Raw genomic sequence first — 19922 nt, 5'->3', positions numbered from 1 at the left:
GATGAATGATTGTGTTTTTCCACACTCCACTGCCTGCATCTTGTGTTTTTAAATGCAAAAACACAAAGCCAACTATGTTTTACAATACGGTCCTTCTTCTTAACTGTTATCGCTGGCATACTGTCAACAGTCTAATTGTAACATTTGCTGACATTTTTATTCAAAACTGTGGTTCCTGTATTTTAAAACAACAAAACAATACATCACAATAGATACAATCGGAACAAATGCCCAGCCCTGATGTGTTGTTGCACATCATATCCATCGGCAGCAGTACTCACCCTCTTTCCCGAGCAGGTAGGAGTAAAAGCAGAGGTGGTTGATGCTGAGGTACAGCCAGCCCTGCCGCGGCACCTTGCCCTTCCAGTAGCTGCAGGAGTAATAGTTGACCAGCTTCTCCTCCTCCGGCATGATGAAGAGCTTGCGAAACTTAGCGATGGCCTCCTTAAACTTATCCGTGTCATCATCCTCTCTGATATCATGGCTTTTGTTGTATTCGGCTATAATGCCCTGCACACAAGCACACAGACAGACACGTGTAAGCACTAAAGCACCAATTAAATGAATCGCGTGTTTGCAATGCTAATGTTTCACCTGTATTTTGCCCTTGACGAAGGTGGTGATGTCATTCTCGTTCTCGAAGATGGAGAGCGTCTGCAGCAGATTCTGCTCCAGCCATTCCCAGTTCTCTGTGATCTCCTTACGAGAGCTCCCTGCCAGAAACAAAAACCTCTGCGTCATCAAATAATACTAATCCACACATTTACCATAATGAATTTAATTTTAAGTCTTTATCTGCAGCAACTTCATTTGCTCAGAACTGAACAGCAGATGGGTCCGGGTTCATCATTTAATTAGCTCTGTATTAGCACAGCTCTCCTCGGGCAGTAAATCAAACACATTACTGGCAAGCCAAATTATTCGTTAAGATCGTTCTGTGACGAGTGCCTTGCACTTATGTAAAGACGGAAATACACAATTATTTAAAAAACTAACTACCTATGCTACATTTGCTGTTTAACCAAAACTCACAAAAAAAAGAAAAACCACAAAAAAATTAAAACATTTTTTTACAATTAATATTAAGTGTTAAAAATAATATTTAATATTAAGCTTATATATATATATATATATATGTGTGTGTGTGTGTGTGTGTTTGTGTGTGTGTGTGTGAAATCTAATATTAAATATTAATAATATATAAAAAAAAAGAAATTTAATATTTATATAATTTAATATTTATAATTTGTTTTTTAATATAATATATTTATAATAATATTATAGTGTGTGTAAATTTATAATATTAAATTCATTTAGCTGTTTATATAATCTGACAACCAACTATTTATATTAAATTTAATCTTAATATTATATTATATTTTTATATTTATATACATGTAACTTTAATATTAAATATTATTAATAAAATTAAATTCATTTAATTTTTTTGTCTGAAAAATTTCAATATATATAATTAATAACAATATAATTAACCAACAATATATTTTAATAGTGAACAAAAATAATAAGATTAATATTAAATAGTAAATTTAACATTAATATTACAATTTTATATTAATAGTATAGGCATTTTTAATACTAAGCATTTATTACATTATATACATTTATTTAGTTGTTTATTTTAGCATCAGTCAAAATACTGATGCACTGTAAATGCAGCCTAGGATTATTTTTAGAAAATACATTTAAAAATAAAAAAGTGCCTATGTACAGTCATGCAAAACTTTTCATAGAACATATGCACATCTCAGAAGAAACAAACGGGTCTCTCGCCTTAAATAAAGAGATTTACCAAATGGCTTGCAGCTAGCAAAGTAACAGCTTGTGAAATATGAACCAGCATTCGCATTCGTCTGTAAAGCAGATCAGCTCAGAATCAGAGCACTCTCTGCTCCTCTGGGAACCCAGCGCTTTCTTTTGGCTTCACACATAATGTTCGAGGCTGGGGCTCGACGCTATGAGGATAAATACTGTGGGACGACCATACAAATCTTACAGATATATTCATATTGTATTCAACTCCATGTTGTGTTTAACATCCCTTAAAGACACATTATTTGAAGCATCATGGTTTTTCAGGTATGTATTTTTGCTCTAGTACAACTTCGGAAGCTTTAATATGCCTCCACAAATTGGATACTAAAAAAACTTCAAGCACCTTTTATTTACTGAAATAGATTTAATTTATTTTATTTTAGAATGTTTAATTGTCTTTTTAAAAGCAACATGCTCTTAAAAATGGCTTTAATTTATTATTTATTTAGAATTATCAATTTGAAGAAACGTTTAAATAAATGTTATTTGTATTCAGATTTATAAGATAAAATGTAAATTAAAAATATAATTTTAATGAAAATATATTAAGTTAAAACTATAAATGAAATAAATAGAGCAACAGATACAGTAAAAATAGTGCAATAGTTTTTGTAATGAAACTGGGGCTGAGAATCTTTACTGAAAATTAATTGCTCTAACTATTAAAATGTTGGTATTGTGACAACTAATTCTGTTTCTTCACATGCAATTAATGTTATGTAGGACTGAGCTAAATATATCTACCAATGTAAAAATGCTGTAACTCTAAACTCTGTTACTCTAAACAGAGCTGCTCTCATCATAAGTGCTCTTAATCGCACATTCACCGCACTCTTCCTAATCCTACACCAATACAGAATAATAACAAACACCATCTTTGCTAAAACACTGATTCCTACATTGAAGTTTTCAATATCTAAACTGAACTTTAAAAGTGGAGACAGTGAGTGAACATTGCGTTCAGTCGAGCAGCGTTTGAAAGAAAAGTGGACATTGATTTCTGACTTCAGTTCAGATTGCACTTTAGAGGCACTAGGGCATGAGATAATGCTCCGGCAGCGAGCGGCCATCAGGGAGCAGACGGGATGAGAGGGAATATTCCAGAACGGGAGGCAGTATGTTACCGTGGGCGATGGTCCAGTAAACCAGGGAATCAGGGGTCTGGTAGAGGATCCTGTACGGGGCCACACGGGCGCTCGAGTCCAGCACCACGTCAAGGGTGCCAACCAGCAGACCTGTGAGAAAACAAACAAAATTTTATTCAAAGTTTTAGCTTAGTTTTTACTTTGAAATATCTGTGTTTAAAATTTTTTTTTTTATTTAGTTTCAGTTTCTCATTTTAGTTTCTGTATAAAGTTAAGAAATCAATATAATATTCCAGAACTTTTCAAGAGTTGTTTGTAATATGTGACCCTTGTTAGGATCGGACAATATTTGGAAAATCTGGAATCTGAGGGTGCAAAAAAATCTAAATATTGAGAAAATCGTCTTTAAAGTTGTCCTAATGAAGTCCTTAGCAATGCATATTACTAATCAAAAATTAAGTTTTGATATATTTACAGTAGGAAATTTACTAAATATCTTCATGGAACATGATCTTTACTTAATATCCTAATGATTTTTGGCATAAAAGAAAAATCAATAATTTTGACCCATACAATGTATTTTTGGCTATTGCTACAAATATACCACAGTGACTACTGCTCTTGTGGTCCAGGGTCACATATATTGTTTCCTAATGATCACATTATTAGACTCGTGTTGTGATCTTGTGATCCTTGTCTTGGGACTCGCAGGCATGAGAGCATTAAGAAAATGATGATTTAATACTGTCTCTGATTTAAGCTTTAGCAGCAAAAATGGTATTATGGTTGGTAAATTTGATTCATTTCCATGAATCAATTTAAACTGTTTAAATAAAGCGATTCATTTTAGTTTTTGCATTAAATATTTCAGGCTGCTTGGTTACTATGGCTGTTTGGCCAAAACGATGGTTCCTCTGACTGAATAATAATAATCATCATCATTTTACTTTTCTTTTTTTTTTATATCTCTTTGATTTGTATATACTAAAATTCAAAAGTTTGGGGTCAGTAAGACTTTTAAAAAAAGGTATTAATATTTTTATTCATTAAGGATGCATTAAATTGTTCAAAAGTGACAGTAAAGGCGTTTTTAATGTTACAAAATATTTCTTTTTCAAATAAATGCTATTCTTTTGAACTTTCTGTTCATCAAAGAATTCAGAAATCTGTTTTTTCAACATTGATAATAATCAGAAATGTTTCATGAGTACGTAGCAAATCAGCATATTAGAATGATTTCTGAATCTAGATCATGTGACACTGAAGACTGGAGTAATGATGCTGAAAATCCAGCATTGCATCACAGAAATAAATTACATTTTACAATATATTCATACAGAAAACAATTATTTTAAATTGTAATAATATTATGCAATATTACCATTTTCACTGTATTTCTGATCAAATAAATGCAGCCTTGGTGAGCAGAAGAGACTTCTTTAAAAAAAAAAAACAACAAAAAAAAAAACCCAGAAACACACTGAGATACAGCTTCAAAATGATAGTCTAACTGTGTGTAGATTGGGTCACAATAAAAACAAACAAACACATCATTCGTTAAAAAAGCTGCTGCTTGTAAACTCCCTGGGTGAGCCTCTGCACCTGTTGTTAGTGGCTTTGAAGCCACAGGGCGAGAAGGTGTGCTAACATCACTATCAAGCATCAGGACACGATGAATGAAGACACCTGCAAACCCTGCAGATCAGAGGAGGAGCTCTTTTCATCTTCTAGCACTCGTTTTCACAAAATCTGCACCACGGTTTCACAATGTCTCCAGTGTAGATTGGGCAGGTTCAGCCAGTTGGAGCATGAACAATATCATGCGCAATTCGACCAGGAATGTGCATTAGGAAGGTAACATACATGCAGCCGTTTCTGACACCACAGATTTTGCCAGAACTTGTATGTGTGATCAGGATCTCCAAAAAACAACTTCTGGCTTCCCCGTTTCTGCTGGAGCTCAAATGTGTAATAACATCCCCCGCCTGAACACATGCCTTTCTGTTCCTGCTTTCATATACTCGGATGAGCCCGGTTTCCTTGGTTGCCAAAACATGAGAAAGAGAATTTGAGAATACTGTAAGGATCACAATGATCGCTTCAGTCGCAGAGCCCTGGACTGAGCGCTGTTTACGAGATGTGTGTGCACATCAACGTAACATTCAGTTCATTCTTTAATAAAACTTTTCCCACTTCCAGTATTTCGAGTTTTTTTTGACAGACGGAACAAAACAACTTCTCTGTCAAATATTTGTCTAATTTCATGAAATAGGATTAAGCATCATAGTATATTCATGTATTTTCAGGAAAAAAAATACAGTAAAAAATATTGTATTATTAAAACATTTAATTATTTTGTTAAATGGATATATTTTAATATTATTGATAAAAATGGCCTTAACTTTCAAGCAATCACACCTAGATTTCAAGCTTGTGAAATCTTCATGCATCCACTACGAATACGGGCAACAGGGGATATGAGAATCATAATCTAGGGTTTTCATTTTTAATAAGTAACGACATTAAAAAAAAGATAATAAACAGAGATGCACAATTGCAATTTTCTGGCTTCGATTCGATTTACCCTTTTTTTTTTTTTTTTTTTTGTAAGTGTGACTGCCGATACTAATTTTATTTCTAACTACAATTGGCAGCATATGCATATAGATATACAAAAAAAAAAATTCATAATGATATCTTGAACAACTGCTTTGTGACTAGAAGGAGGTAGAAATGAGGTTGCCTGCACTGTCCCATTCAGTTGAAATCCGTATCAACAAATTCATCTTTCCACTGCAGGAAGCTGCATCTGAAGTGGCATTATATGTATTTACACAGACTGTTTGATGAAGCTAAGGTGCCATAAATGCATTTACACCGCAAAACTGCAAATGCATACATAATTTTATAAGATTAATCTCTTATAAATTCTTTTGAACAGCCACAACAAGAATTTTGGGAAAAATTCAATGATACTTTTAAATATGAAACCACCAACCACCAATAGGTGATGGCACAAAATGTTTTAATGAGTGAGTCATTCATTCAACAGATTCATTTCAAAAGGCTGATTCATTCAGAAACGCAGGCAAGTGACTGTCTTATATGAATGGGTTACTGAATCATTGACTCACTTGATTCGTTTCAAACCATGGATTTTTCAGTACTTTGAACTGTTACCATCTGCCCGAAGATACTGGTGTTCCCAGATGCTTTAAAAACAAGTCAAAAATGATCTTTTATCTGTCCCCAAGCAATTTAAATTATTAAATTCTTCTTCTCTAGTTTGTAACTGAATGCCTCAGCTAGACTAGTTATTTTAAAATTTAGATTTAATCAGCATTAAATTATGGTTTACGTATGCAGCTGTGAATGTGTTAAATGTCCACTGAGTGAGTATGCTGCAAACATACTAAACTGAGTTGAATTGAAAACGAACTGTAACAAAAAGCTGTGGCTGTAATTAGAACGATTTTCATTTGTGAAATAAATGCAGAAAAATGTCTGATTCCAGTCCCTGGCCATGGAAATAAAAAAAAAAAGAAGTAAAACAATAAATAAATACAGGTTCTGCATATCAGTTAATTAAAATATAATAAGGTAAAGATAACGATAAATAAAAAACAAAACATAAAAAAAAATTTAAATAAGTACAAAATAACAATCACTAAAAATAATATTAAAACAATAACTGAAAATATAATGGATAATAAATAATATTAAAATTAATACTGGATGGTTTGTATTACTTTGTGTTGAGTCAAGAGGTCAAATCCTGAAATCCTCTAATGCTCAAATGTCAGTCAAACTGATTACTAGCAAACGGCTCCAGTTTGCACTGCACCATTGCCTACTATTTTTAAAATATTAAATAAATAAATGCTTTAACAAACAGTATTTCTATCACTGATTTCACAAGACCTCATTGCGTGAACATTGTTTAATTAGCAAGTGGTGTCCAGTTATTGTGTCTATAAAATATACAAATTCTGCACTTGCCATAATACTTTAACCATTTGCAATATGGAAGGTCCAGTCTAGCGCACTGCATTATGGGAGACATTACGCAGTCTGCTCTGTTGTGCACTGCACATTTTGGAACCATTTAAGTAGGGAGAGTACTACACTACATAGTCTCCATATATGCCACAAGGAAACATTCGTCTGTTTTTTTCCCCCCCCCCCCCCCCTGGTGGGTATTCTTGCGGTCTTCATTAGGATGCTTGGATAAAAGTTGTAGGAGGCGAACATTTCATTGTTGCTCTTCTCATTCTAAATATAGAATGGAGTTCTGCTCTCAATTGAAATTCTCCACAGCTCGTGACAAAAGCCTTGATACACTGTATTGAAATGTTTGTATATACTTAAATCAAAGTTTGGGGTCAGTAAGACTTTTAAAAAAAGGTATTAATATTTTTATTCATTAAGGATGCATTAAATTGTTCAAAAGTGACAGTAAAGGCGTTTTTAATGTTACAAAATATTTCTTTTTCAAATAAATGCTATTCTTTTGAACTTTCTGTTCATCAAAGAATTCAGAACTGTTTTCAACATTGATAATAATCAGAAATGTTTCATGAGTAGCAAATCAGCATATTAGAATGATTTCTGAATCTAGATCATGTGACACTGAAGACTGGAGTAATGATGCTGAAAATCCAGCATTGCATCACAGAAATAAATTACATTTTACAATATATTCATACAGAAAACAATTATTTTAAATTGTAATAATATTATGCAATATTACCATTTTCACTGTATTTCTTATAAAATAAAATCAACAAAGTCTAACAATGGAAAGTACTTTAAAAAAAAAAACAACAAAAAAAAAAACCCAGAAACACACTGAGATACAGCTTCAAAATGATAGTCTAACTGTGTGTAGATTGGGTCACAATAAAACAAACAAACACATCATTCGTTAAAAAGCTGCTGCTTGTAAACTCCCTGGGTGAGCCTGCACCTGTTGTTAGTGGCTTTGAAGCCACAGGGCGAGAATGTGCTAACATCACTATCAGAGCATCAGACACGATGAATGAAGACACCTGCAAACCCTGCAGATCAGACGAGGAGCTCTTCATCTCTAGCACTCGTTTTCACAAAACCTGCACCACGGTTTCACAATGTCTCCAGTGTAGATTGGGCAGGTTCAGCCAGTTTGAGCATGAACAATATCATGCACAATACGACCAGGAATGTGCATTAGGAAGGTAAACATACATGCAGCCGTTTCTGACACCACAGATTTTGCCAGACTTGTATGTGTGAATCAGGATCCTCCAAACAAATCTGGCTTCCCGTTTCTGCTGGAGCTCAAATGTGTAATAACATCCCCCTCCTGAACACATGACTTTCTGTTCCTGCTTTCATATACTCGGATGAGCCACGGTTTCCTTGGTTGCAAAACATGGGAACAGAGATTTGAGAATACTGTAAGGATCACATGATCGCTTCAGTCGCAGAGCCCTGCGCTGAGCGCTGTTTAAGAGTGTGTGTGCACATCAACAACATTCAGTTCATTCTTTAATAAACCTTTTCCACTTCCAGTATTTCGAGTTTTTTTGACGGACGGAACAAAACAACTTCCTTCTGTCAAATATTTGTCATATTTCATGACATAGGATTAAGCATCATAGTAAATTCATGTATTTTCGGGAAAAAAATACATTAAACAATATTGTATTATTAAAACATTTAATTATTTTGTTATGGATATATTTTAATATTATTGATAAAAATGAACTTAATTTCAAGCAATCACACTAGATTTCAAGCTTGTGAAATCTTCACGCTCCACTACGAATACGGGCAACAGGATATGAGATCATACTCTAGGGTTTTCATTTTTAATAAGTGATGAATAAAAAACAGGTAATAAACAGAGATGCACCAATTGCAATTTTCTGGCCGATTCCGATTTCCCTTTTTTTTTTTTTTTTTTTTAAGTGTGACCTGCTGCTGATACTAATTTTATTTTTATAACTACAATTGGCAGCATATGCATATAGATATACAAAAAAAAAATTCATAATGATATCTTGAACAACTGCTTTGTGACTAGAAGGAGGTAGAAATGAGTTGCCTGCAAGTCCCATTCAGTTGAAATCCGTATCAACAAATTCATCTTTCCACTGCAGGAAGCTGCATCTGAAGTGGCATTATATGTATTTACACAGACTGTTTGATGAAGCTAAGGTGCCATAAATGCATTTACACCGCAAAACTGCAAATGCATACATAATTTTATAAGATTAATCTCTTATAAATTCTTTTGAACATACAAACAAGAAATTTTGGGAAAAATTCAATGATACTTTTAAATATGAAACCAAACCACCAATAGGTGATGGCAAAATGTTTTAATGAGTGAGTCATTCATTCAACAGATTCATTCAAAAGGCTGATTCATTCAGAAACGAGGCAAGTGACTGTCTTTATGAATGGGTTACTGAATCATTGACTCACTTGATTCGTTCAAAAACATGGATTTATTCAGTACTTTTGAACTGTTACCATCTGGCCGAAGATATTGTGTTCCCAGATGCTTAAAAACAAGTCAAAAATGATCTTTAATTCCCCAAGCAATTAAATTATTAAATTCTTCTTCCTCTAGTGGTAACTGATGCTCGGCTAGACTAGTTATTTTAAATTTAGATTTATCAGCATTAAATTATTGTTTACGTATGCCAGCTGTGAATTGTTAAATGTCTGAGTGAGTATGCTGCAAACCTACTAAACTGAGTTGAATTGAAAACGAACTGTAACAAAAAGCTGTGGCTGTAATTAGAACGATTTTCATTTGTGAAATAAACACAAAAAAATCTTATTACACCACCCCCCCACCATGGAAATAAAAAAAATAAGAAGTAAACAATAAATAAATACAGGTTCTGGATATCAGTTAATTAAAATATAATAAGGTAAAGATAACGATAAATAAAAAACAAAACATAAAAAAATTTAAAAAGTACAAAATAAAATCACTAAAAATAATATTAAAACAATAACTGAAAATATAATGGTATATAAATAATATTAAAATAATACTGGATGTTTGTATTCTTTGTGTTGAGTCAAGAGGTCAATCTGAAATGTTTAAATCCTCTAATGCTCAAATGTCAGTCAAACTGATTACTAGCAAACGGCTCAGTTTGCACTGCACATTGCCTACTATTTTTAAAATATTAAATAAATAAATGCTTTAACAACCGTATTCTACACTGATTTCACAAGTCCTCATTGTGAACATGTTTAATTTAGCAAGTGGTGTCCAGTTATTGTGTCTATAAAATATACAAATTCTGCACTTTGCATAATAACCATTTGCATATGGAAGGTCCAGTCTAGCGCACTGCATTATGGGAGACATTACGCAGTCTGCTCTGTTGTGCACTGCACATTTTGACCAATGTAGTAGGGAGTACTACACTACATAGTCTACATATATGCCAACAGGGAAACAATTCAGTCTGTCCTGTGATTCTTGCGAGTCTTATTAGGATGCTTGGATAAGAAGTTGTAGGAGGAACATTTCATTGTTGTCTCTTCTCATTCTAAATATAGAATGAGTTCTGCTCTCAATTGAATTCATCTCAGCTCTGACAAAAGCCTGATACAACTGTATCGAACGGCATAAAAACACAACAGAGCTGTTGACTTCATCTGTATTTAGACATCAAAATGATGTTTGGGCTCATACTGGATGAAAACCACTGGGCCTTTGGATAATGAATGAAAATTAGAGACTGACTGATATTGATTTTTTTTTTTTTATAACCAATACCAATAATTTGCATGAGGTTGTGCCCGATAACCGAAATGCATTTATTATTTTTCTTCTTTGTTTATTTCCATCATGCACTCATTCAAGCCTGTTTAATTTTTATTTAAAGTTATGTCTCTGGGATGTGATTTGACAGATTACACAACTCTGTGAGTCTCTATTTCATAGACTACATATCAAGCATTTATGTAATGCACCTCATTAATGAGGATTTAAGACAGTTATGTTAAATAAAGTCTATTTATTAAGGCAAAGCAAGTTACTTTACCTGTGAACAGGTTTGTGGCAGTCTTGCACACAATTCTCCATTTATCAGTGGATTCAATATTACAAAGTCAATATCCATTTATGGAAAAAAGCATAAATATCGGTAAATATCGGTAAAACCGATTATCTCGTAAAACTGTTCTGGGCGTCAAAAAATTGGAATAAAGTATTTTTATGAAGGTTCAAAAAGGCACTACCTACAATCTGATTGCTAAAAGGTTGCTCTTTCATAGTTCCCCACAATTTTTTAAAGCATTTATCATGAAAGCATCAACTTTGTCTCAAATGTTTCTCATAAAATGCCTCAAAAACAGACACAAATGAGTTGGCTGTTGAGCATAGAGCTATAAAAATAATACAGAGATCACAGCTCAATTTTTTTAGAAGAATCTGATGAGAAAAAGCCTGAGCACAGTTTGAGACAATGCTGAGATCTCTGGAAGTGACATATTCTGGTATGATTAAGGTAATAATCCTTAAACAAAAGCCTCCATTTGTTCTCTGAGCTATCAGTGAGAAACAAGCGAGATATTAATGAGATCTCATTTGTGATTTTTCGTTCTCATGGGTAAATAATAAATGAAAAATAAATTGGACCTACAGTACGCAATTAATTTAAAGACACAAATCAGTAAATGTTTCGAAAACCATATTATCGTCATGCACAAGTACATAGTCTTTGTCCATTCCACTTTTCTTCTGATAAAAATTCACAAGATATTTGCTCAGTTTGATGTATGTAAACATACACAAACATGTACATTGGCATTGTTTCTAGTACTTCTGGCTGAATGCTGGCTATCCAAGACTCTGCGGGTCAGTCTGCTGGCCGTGCCAGGCTCACCGACTCTCACTGGCACACAGCTCGCACATTTATGTAACAATGACATCATCTTCCCTTGCTAGTGTATGCTTTGCATCTGTCTTTTCTCACTGACAGACACAAAGAGGTATGCGCACAAATACCTGCAACATTTCGGCTCTTACAATGTCTATCTCTGATATTCACTCCGAGTTGTGCAAGAATTTCCCTTCAAGGCTCCAGCATAATTTCTGTCAGTCAGAGACATAGAGGCGAACACCACACATACTGCACCGGTCCAGCTATACATACAGGTCAGGTCACCAGGTGAGGTCAATAAAGCATATTATTACACAACATCAAACCAGCTCAGTGTCCTGTCCTGAGGCATTGAGAACAAACTGGATCTTATTGAGCCTGTTTGGTCACTAATATCTCACTAGAAGGACTTTTATATTGGGTTATTGGATGCATATATCAGCCAGGCTGATTAAACAGCCAATATTTGGCCATTCTGCATCAACCACGGCCACATTAAAAACAGCACACAGAAACAATAATGAGCCATTTCTGTGGTGTTTGAATGCATCTATACATCTCTGCACAGCCTGTTCACAGCAGTAATGGAAATAATATGATTATGAGGCTATATAAATCCATGTAGGTTCATATTATGCACAATCATACATACAAACCAATCCTTAAATATATAGTGGGCCACTATGTAGAACTGATCGGAAACCTAAATCATTTTTTAATGTCCATTTAAATTCTAATTTAATCATTTTTTTCTCTTTTTTTTAGGATTTTAAAAAAGGAACTTCTTTGTACAAATGATCAAATATGCTGAATAACATGAATCAGCAACTTTTGCACAAACTTCTCCATGTCATTACAGCAAAAAGCAGACATGAATATGAAATTTTAAAATTAATGTTATTTTTAAATGATGCTGATAACATAATTGCTAATATATAATACGTATTAAATTTGGAAAATGCTAAAATGCTTTTAAAAATAAATAAATAAATAAATTTTTCGAAGATGCAAATAATAAAAAAAAAATGTCTTATATGAAAACACTATTTCAGTCTTTCCAACTGAAATTGGACATTTCATTCTGTGCTACTTTCCGTTTCTGTGTAATTTTTTGTGGTAAATCCTAGACCATTTTTTCAGTGATCTGTCCACACAGGTGAGCGCGCGCGCGCTTGACCGACACCTGCACGCGTCCACCTGAGAAAGCAGGCATGAATGAACACACCTGAGCTTAAGCTGTCATCGTAAACAACACGAGCGTGTGCGCGGTTCATTGAGAAACCATGGCTTTACCTGCGAGTCCTCCTCCGCCGTCTCCGTGGCCCTTTCTCTTCTGCAGGATGAAATAGGGATTCGCTCTCTCTGTCATCCACAGCGCGCTGGCCAGCAACACCTCCTCAGGGTTCACCCACATCTTCAGCTCGGTTTTCTCACGAGGACATCAAACAAATCTTCGATCCGTGGTCCAGTATGGAGTCGCTGTCCTCAAGCTTATCCAAGCGTCAAAGCGCGCAGCCGATTTAGGGAAGCGACGCGCTTCGAAGATCCGTCGGGTATATTGCAAGATTATAAGTTGTCAGTCAAATATAACACTTACTGTATCGAGCAGATGAATAAATATTTAAATATGTCTATTCAGAAATATACACAGTCCTCCTGGAGCTCCTTGAGACGCGCGCGCACACCTCCCACTACACAAATAACAGCATGAACAGCTTTCTGAAAGGACGACAGTGACTTGAGCCCCTGGAGATGACTGACAGAGCCCGTGAAAAGCAGAACTGGTTTATTCCGGTGGTTACTAGGGAACGATAAGGATATTTTCAGCGTTTAAACGAGCTGCCGAAGCACGCAAAATAAACAATGCCTGACATCTCTACTCTCTAGCGCCACTGCAGCGCGTTCACTCAGCGTGCGTCACGGGCAGGCCATTGTGACGTCACGATTGTTGGCGGAAAGCACATTGATCATAAACAAAAAATGATTAACAATTTATTTTCATTAAACCAAATTAATATATATATATATATATATATATATATATATATATATATATATATATATATATATATATATATATATATTTATATTTGGGATTACAAAATACACACACACACACACATACTTATATACTTTTTGTTATGCTTTTAAATGATATATAATATAACCATATATATAATATATACACACGCACATATATGTATACATTTTAATATATAGTATATATGTATGTATATATAGAATATATGTGTATGTATAGAAAAATAATTATATTTAAAAAAAATTATTACAATTATATTTATATATATTATATATATATATTTAAAATATAATGTGTGTGTGCGTGTGTATAATGGCAAGGTATAATACATATATACTTATGTATATATATGGTTATATAATATATAGTTAAAAATCATAACAAAAGTGTGTGTATATATATATATATATATATATATATTATTTATGTCTGTGTTGAAAAATTATTCATTATTAAAATAGAAAAATAATAAGTATATATATATATATATATATATATTTAATTATAATGCATAGAACGTATACTATATTATATAATTTATAATCATAAGAATATGTTTTATTTATATCATAAATATATTTCTATATGTACATTATACATTATATTTTAAATATATACTATATAAATACAAAATATTACTGTTTCTATATTTAAAATATAATTTATATTGTACATATATAAAATTTATTTATATTTTTTCAATTATAATATAAATATACAATGTAAAACATATGATTATATATATGAAGTAATTTATAACAATAAGAAAGCTAATATATATATATATATATATATATATATATATATATATATATATATATATATATATATATATATATATATATATATATATATATATATATATATATGGTCAAAAATATAACCTTTTATATTATGTTTGGCTGATTATTATAAAATTATCAAATAAATAATTATATCATGCTTTTCCTTTAAGTTTAAGTTTTACAACAAAAGGACACAAGTTCTATTTTTGTAGTTGACTTTTAATCAGTCGGGTGAGGTGAAACCCTTATGCTTCATAAGTAGGTCAGGTAAATAAAGCAGTAGCTGATGTTTGCATGAGGTGTTTCCCCATCGGTTACACTAGATCTGGTTGTCGTATGTGAAGGATCAGATGCAGTGTGTTGTTCCGTGTGGCTAACCTCTGTGTTATTTAGGTTTAACACCCCTGCTCAGCATGACAGGTTGAAGTTCAAACCAACCACAGTGATAGCTTCACAGCAGGAAGACAGAGGTGCGGGCGGCCATAAGGCATCCATTACTGCACTGCTGCTCTGGTGGTTTGTCAGCCGCTGCTGGGTGAGAGGCTGAAGGAGATCAAGATCTTTCCTAAACCAAACCACAGCAAGAAAACAAACAAGCATGTGTCGGTGGCACTGAGGGGGCTGCAGGGGAAACTGATCTGGAAAGTGGTGTGAACTTAGAAAAAGTGATGTTTATTCAGCAAAAGAACCTTCACAGTGTGTTGTGTTATCATGATTAGCTTAAAGATAAGAAAATGAGTCTGTTACAACCTAGCCAATCAGAATCAAGTATTCCAGAGAGCCGTGTAATATAGTAGAGGTCAGTACATAGCAAAAGCAGGATGTAAAAGTGAAATGATGTGCCCTCACATCAACTTGGACAGTTTTATACTTCCAACAAATAAACGTCTTACAAAATTCCCTTCAAAAGAAAACACAGTTGCTCAAAATTAGATACTCTCACATCACAGAAAAACACATCTCTTTCACATCTCACACACATTCTCACACCATCAACAAAAAAATGTACTACTTCTCTGTGTTACATGTGGAACTAACTTTATTTTCCGAAACAAACAGACCAAAAAAAAATCCTAAATGACACATTTCAAGCATTACATCAAAGTGTAAAATAACCTCAGGTCAGTCTGACAGAACAGAACTAGAAAGGTTTTATTTGGATGGTCTGCTGACATCAACCTACAGTAAAAATCGTATGCATCATATTTTATACATGAAACACTTTAAGGCATATGATGTAAGAATAACTTTTACTAATATTTCAAGATAAACATTTACTGAACTGAAGCAATTTTGGTTTACTTGATTGTCCATACAGAAATTTAAATATGATCCATCTCTGAGAAACATTTATTTGTCATCATTTATCATCATTGTATCGCATCAAATTATACAAATTATACCCCACATTACAAACTACAGATCTTTTGATCATAAAACTATACATCTAAGTCATCTTACTAAGACATATTATTGGGAGATACAGAGTGAAAACTGATATTTACATGTATTTTATATTAGTAGTCTGCTATACTGTTATAAAGATCTCACTGATTTACTTTTTTAGATCATTACAGGCATTACACTTATTCCCCAGCAGGCATATTAATACTGTATATGGTTATTCTGTGCCTGTGTCAATATTCTGCATGTTCTCAAGGTTAAGCTGTGTGAAAAACTTTGATTGAAGCTTGTACATCAGGTTAAGGGTTGTTTTGAGGGATTTCTTTATGACTAATGACTTTCCCCTACTAGTGTCTGCTCACCACAACAACTCAACAACGTAGTAACACATTACTAAGAACGAAATTGTGAAACTGTACTTTTTCAAATTTTGCTCGTGTGACTTTATAAGAATATATGACTCATAAATATCCTAATTCTGACTGTTAAACCAGAGAGTTCCTGTTTTTGCAATTATAATATTTTACAAGGCTCACACATCAATGTTTAGATGCAGGGCCATGAACAAGGGGATGGCCCGATGGCTGAATCCACTGCCCCTTTGCCCTCATCGGTTGAGGTGCCCCTCTCACCAATCCCCCATCACCCCAGTTCAAATCTGTCTGTTACTGCTCCGTTTATTAAATTTTCAGAATGTATCTATGACAAAGGGTTCTAAAAATAATGCTTATAAAAAAGTGTTCCCATGGCTCAGTTTGCCCCGGGTTTGGGGTTAGTTGACCCGAGTCGAGTCAGTGGGTAAGATGCAACATCTGAGTGTAAAATGACCATCCGAATGAATCTGATTCAAACCCATGTGAAATAAATAATAATTATAAAAAGTAATTTAATAATTTCCTTTTACAAACAGTAATTTCTTAAAGTTAACTTTAACAACATCAACCAAATGAAGTTTAAATTTCAATATTTAATTGTTTGCATTTCTGAAACAATATGTTGAACACCAAAGCTGTAGCTTTCCTAAAAACAGACTAAACAGAGAGTTTGTTGGTCATTAGTGACTACAGGTGGAAAATAGATATATCTGATTATAATTTGATTAAAAGCATTTTCTGGTTCTTATTAGAGAAGGATTTGGTGCACTTGTACACTGTCCCTATCAAATAAACTGCAAATAATATGTACAAACCCGATTCCAAAAAAGTTGGGACACTGTACAAATTATGAGTAAAAAAGGAATGAAATAATTTACAAATCTCATAAACTTATATTTTATTCACAATAGAATATAGATAACATATCAAATGTTGAAAGTGAGACATTTTAAAATGTCATGCAAAATATTGGCTTATTTTGGACTTCATGAGAGCTACACATTCCAAAAAAGTTGGGACAGGTAGCAATAAGCAGTGCCGGCCCGAGCCTCTTGGGGGCCCTAAGCAGAATTTGATTTGGGGGCCCCCCTCCCACCACGCTGAGTCACTTGTTCTTGAAGATTATTGACACAAATGTCATGCTATAATGTTACATTATAAATGAATACAGTGAGGTTATGTATTAATATAAAATAAATGATAAAAAAATCGAAACTTAAATTTTTTTTGATACTTAAATACTTTACTCTTAAACTTCTGAATACAAACTGTCACAAAACATGAAATAAATAATTTGCAAATGTGCAAATGCAAATGTGCATTAAATGTGCAATGTTTTAAATAAAACCAAAATACACAAACACTAATATAATCAAAAATAGAATGTTACAAAAAAAAAATAGATACTTAAATAATGAAAGCAAACAAAAGGAAACAGCAAGGGTTCAACATTGACAACTGTACAAGAATGACCTCAAAATCTTTCTGGACCTAGAACATTCACTTCAACAAATACAGCAATGCTAGCTGGCATCCCTTTCACTTAGAAGGTTAAGTTCCCCTTCGGCTGTTTTCTACAACTTAAACTGATATCTATAATCAATACATGAAATGCACCTAGATAAATTTATATTAATAATGCGAGACATTTCACTGTTGATAACGGGGATTTAATGTTAGCTCTGTTGATGGCTTAAATAAGATCATGAGTCTTGACTAGCTGATACCTCAAGTGACGTGAGCACAACTTGTGCTGCTGCTGCACAAAACATATTGTAAATAATCATGCAAACATACCTTTATCTTGCTCTCTTTTTTCTCCTCCTCTGTCCTTTTCTTCTTTCTCTTTTCGGCACCAGAGGGATACATCCTTTTTTGTGACATGGCTTGTCATTTATTACAGTGACGTGCACTTGCGCGCCGGCGCGAATTGTCAATGCACGCGAGGTGTCTATGCGCAATTGCGCATGACTCAAACGCTAGCAGACACAGCAGCAGTTGTCGGCAAATCAGAATTTTCTTGTCTTGAATTATTCATTTATCCATTCATATTCATTAATATTCATTCATTCATTCATTTATATCACTTGTTTAAGTTATTTAATTGTAAAATAAAAACAAAATAAAAAATAAGAGGTCGGAAAAGTTAATTGTACATATAAGGAACAGTTGGAGGACCAATTTGCAACTTATTAGGTCAACTGGCAACATGATTGGGTATAAAAAGAGCCTCTCAGTGTGGCAGTGTCTCTCAGAAGTCAAGATGGTCAGAGGATCACCAATTCCCCCAATGCTGCGGTGAAAAATAGTGGAGCAATATCAGAAAGGAGTTTCTCAGAGAAAAGAGAGTTTGAAGTTATCATCATCTACAGTGCATAATATCATCCAAAGATTTAGAGAATCTGGAACAATAATGGATGCCCGTGATCTTTAGGCCCTTAGATGGCACTGCATCACATACAGGAATGCTACTGTAACGGAAATCACAACATGGGCTCAGGAATACTTCCAGAAAACATTGTCGGTGAACACAATCCACCGTGCCATTCGCCGTTGCCGGCTAAAACTCTATAGGTCAAAAAAGAAGCCATATCTAAACATGATCCAGAAGCGCAGGCGTTTTCTCTGGGCCAAGGCTCAGTTAAAATGGACTGTGGCAAAATGGAAAACTGTTCTGTGGTCAGATGAATCAAAATTTGAAGATAAATCTCTGATGGTATGGGGTTGCACGAGTGCGTGTGGCATGGGCAGCTTACACATCTGGAAAGGCACCATAAATGCTGAAAGGTATATCCAAGATCCAGAACAACATATGCTCCCATCCAGATGTCGTCTCTTTCAGGGAAGACCTTGCATTTTCCAACATGACAATGTCAGACCACATACTGCATCAATTACAACATCATGGCTGCGTAGAAGAAGGATCCGGGTACTGAAATGGCCAGCCTGCAGTCCAGATCTTTCACTCATAGAAAACATTTGGAGCATCATAAAGAGGAAGATGCAGTGGGTGGGTCAACTTACCCCACTCTCCCCTACTTCCATTGAAGTTGAGACAGAAGCAGGCTCAGAGAGTGAGGGAGAGCCCACTCTTATCAAAACATCTACAATAAAGTCTGAAAGTATTACAGAGTGTGCTGTCTTCTCTTTTAACTGTATATTTGTAACAACTGGGTAATTAGTATTAACAAACACCCACCCTACTTGGGCCGCTTTTTTTGGTTTGGGCCACTGCCCTTCAAAATGTCTGTGCATGGCCCTGTTTAGATGGATGTTTGACTTCTGGAGAAGCTCCTGCAGATGCAGATGTTTGACAGCACACACTTCACACTACAGTCAGTCATCATCAGAAAACAGCTGGAGCGTAAATGTTCTGATACTGGAAAACCCTGAGAAAATCACACATGTACATGCTAATCCTAAATCCTTTTTTAGACAACGGACTCTTTAACTGGTGGATGGAGCAGGGACCCATTTTGCATTTGATCCATTGTATTGTGGAT

At 34.1% G+C, this 19922-nt stretch overlaps 1 protein-coding gene across 1 annotated transcript in view; it reads right to left on the bottom strand.

Annotated features, from left to right (window-relative positions):
• The window catches only part of LOC109097215 (TBC1 domain family member 9-like), a 29894-nt gene extending 16373 nt beyond the window's left edge, over positions 1-13521 (bottom strand). The window contains exons 1-4 of the mRNA XM_042763108.1: positions 13109-13521; positions 2961-3071; positions 595-713; positions 282-510 (exon numbers count right to left, since the gene is read on the bottom strand). Of these exons, the coding sequence (XP_042619042.1) occupies positions 282-510; positions 595-713; positions 2961-3071; positions 13109-13229 (580 nt within the window). The 5' untranslated portion in view covers positions 13230-13521. The remainder of the gene's footprint in view (positions 1-281; positions 511-594; positions 714-2960; positions 3072-13108) is intronic.
• Between the last annotated feature and the right edge of the window lie 6401 nt (positions 13522-19922).

Source organism: Cyprinus carpio, chromosome A1 (genome assembly GCF_018340385.1).
Source record: "Cyprinus carpio isolate SPL01 chromosome A1, ASM1834038v1, whole genome shotgun sequence".
Classification (NCBI taxonomy): Eukaryota; Metazoa; Chordata; class Actinopteri; order Cypriniformes; family Cyprinidae; genus Cyprinus; species Cyprinus carpio.
Note: the sequence above shows the minus strand (reverse complement) of the source record. Positions and strands in the feature narration are given on the sequence as shown.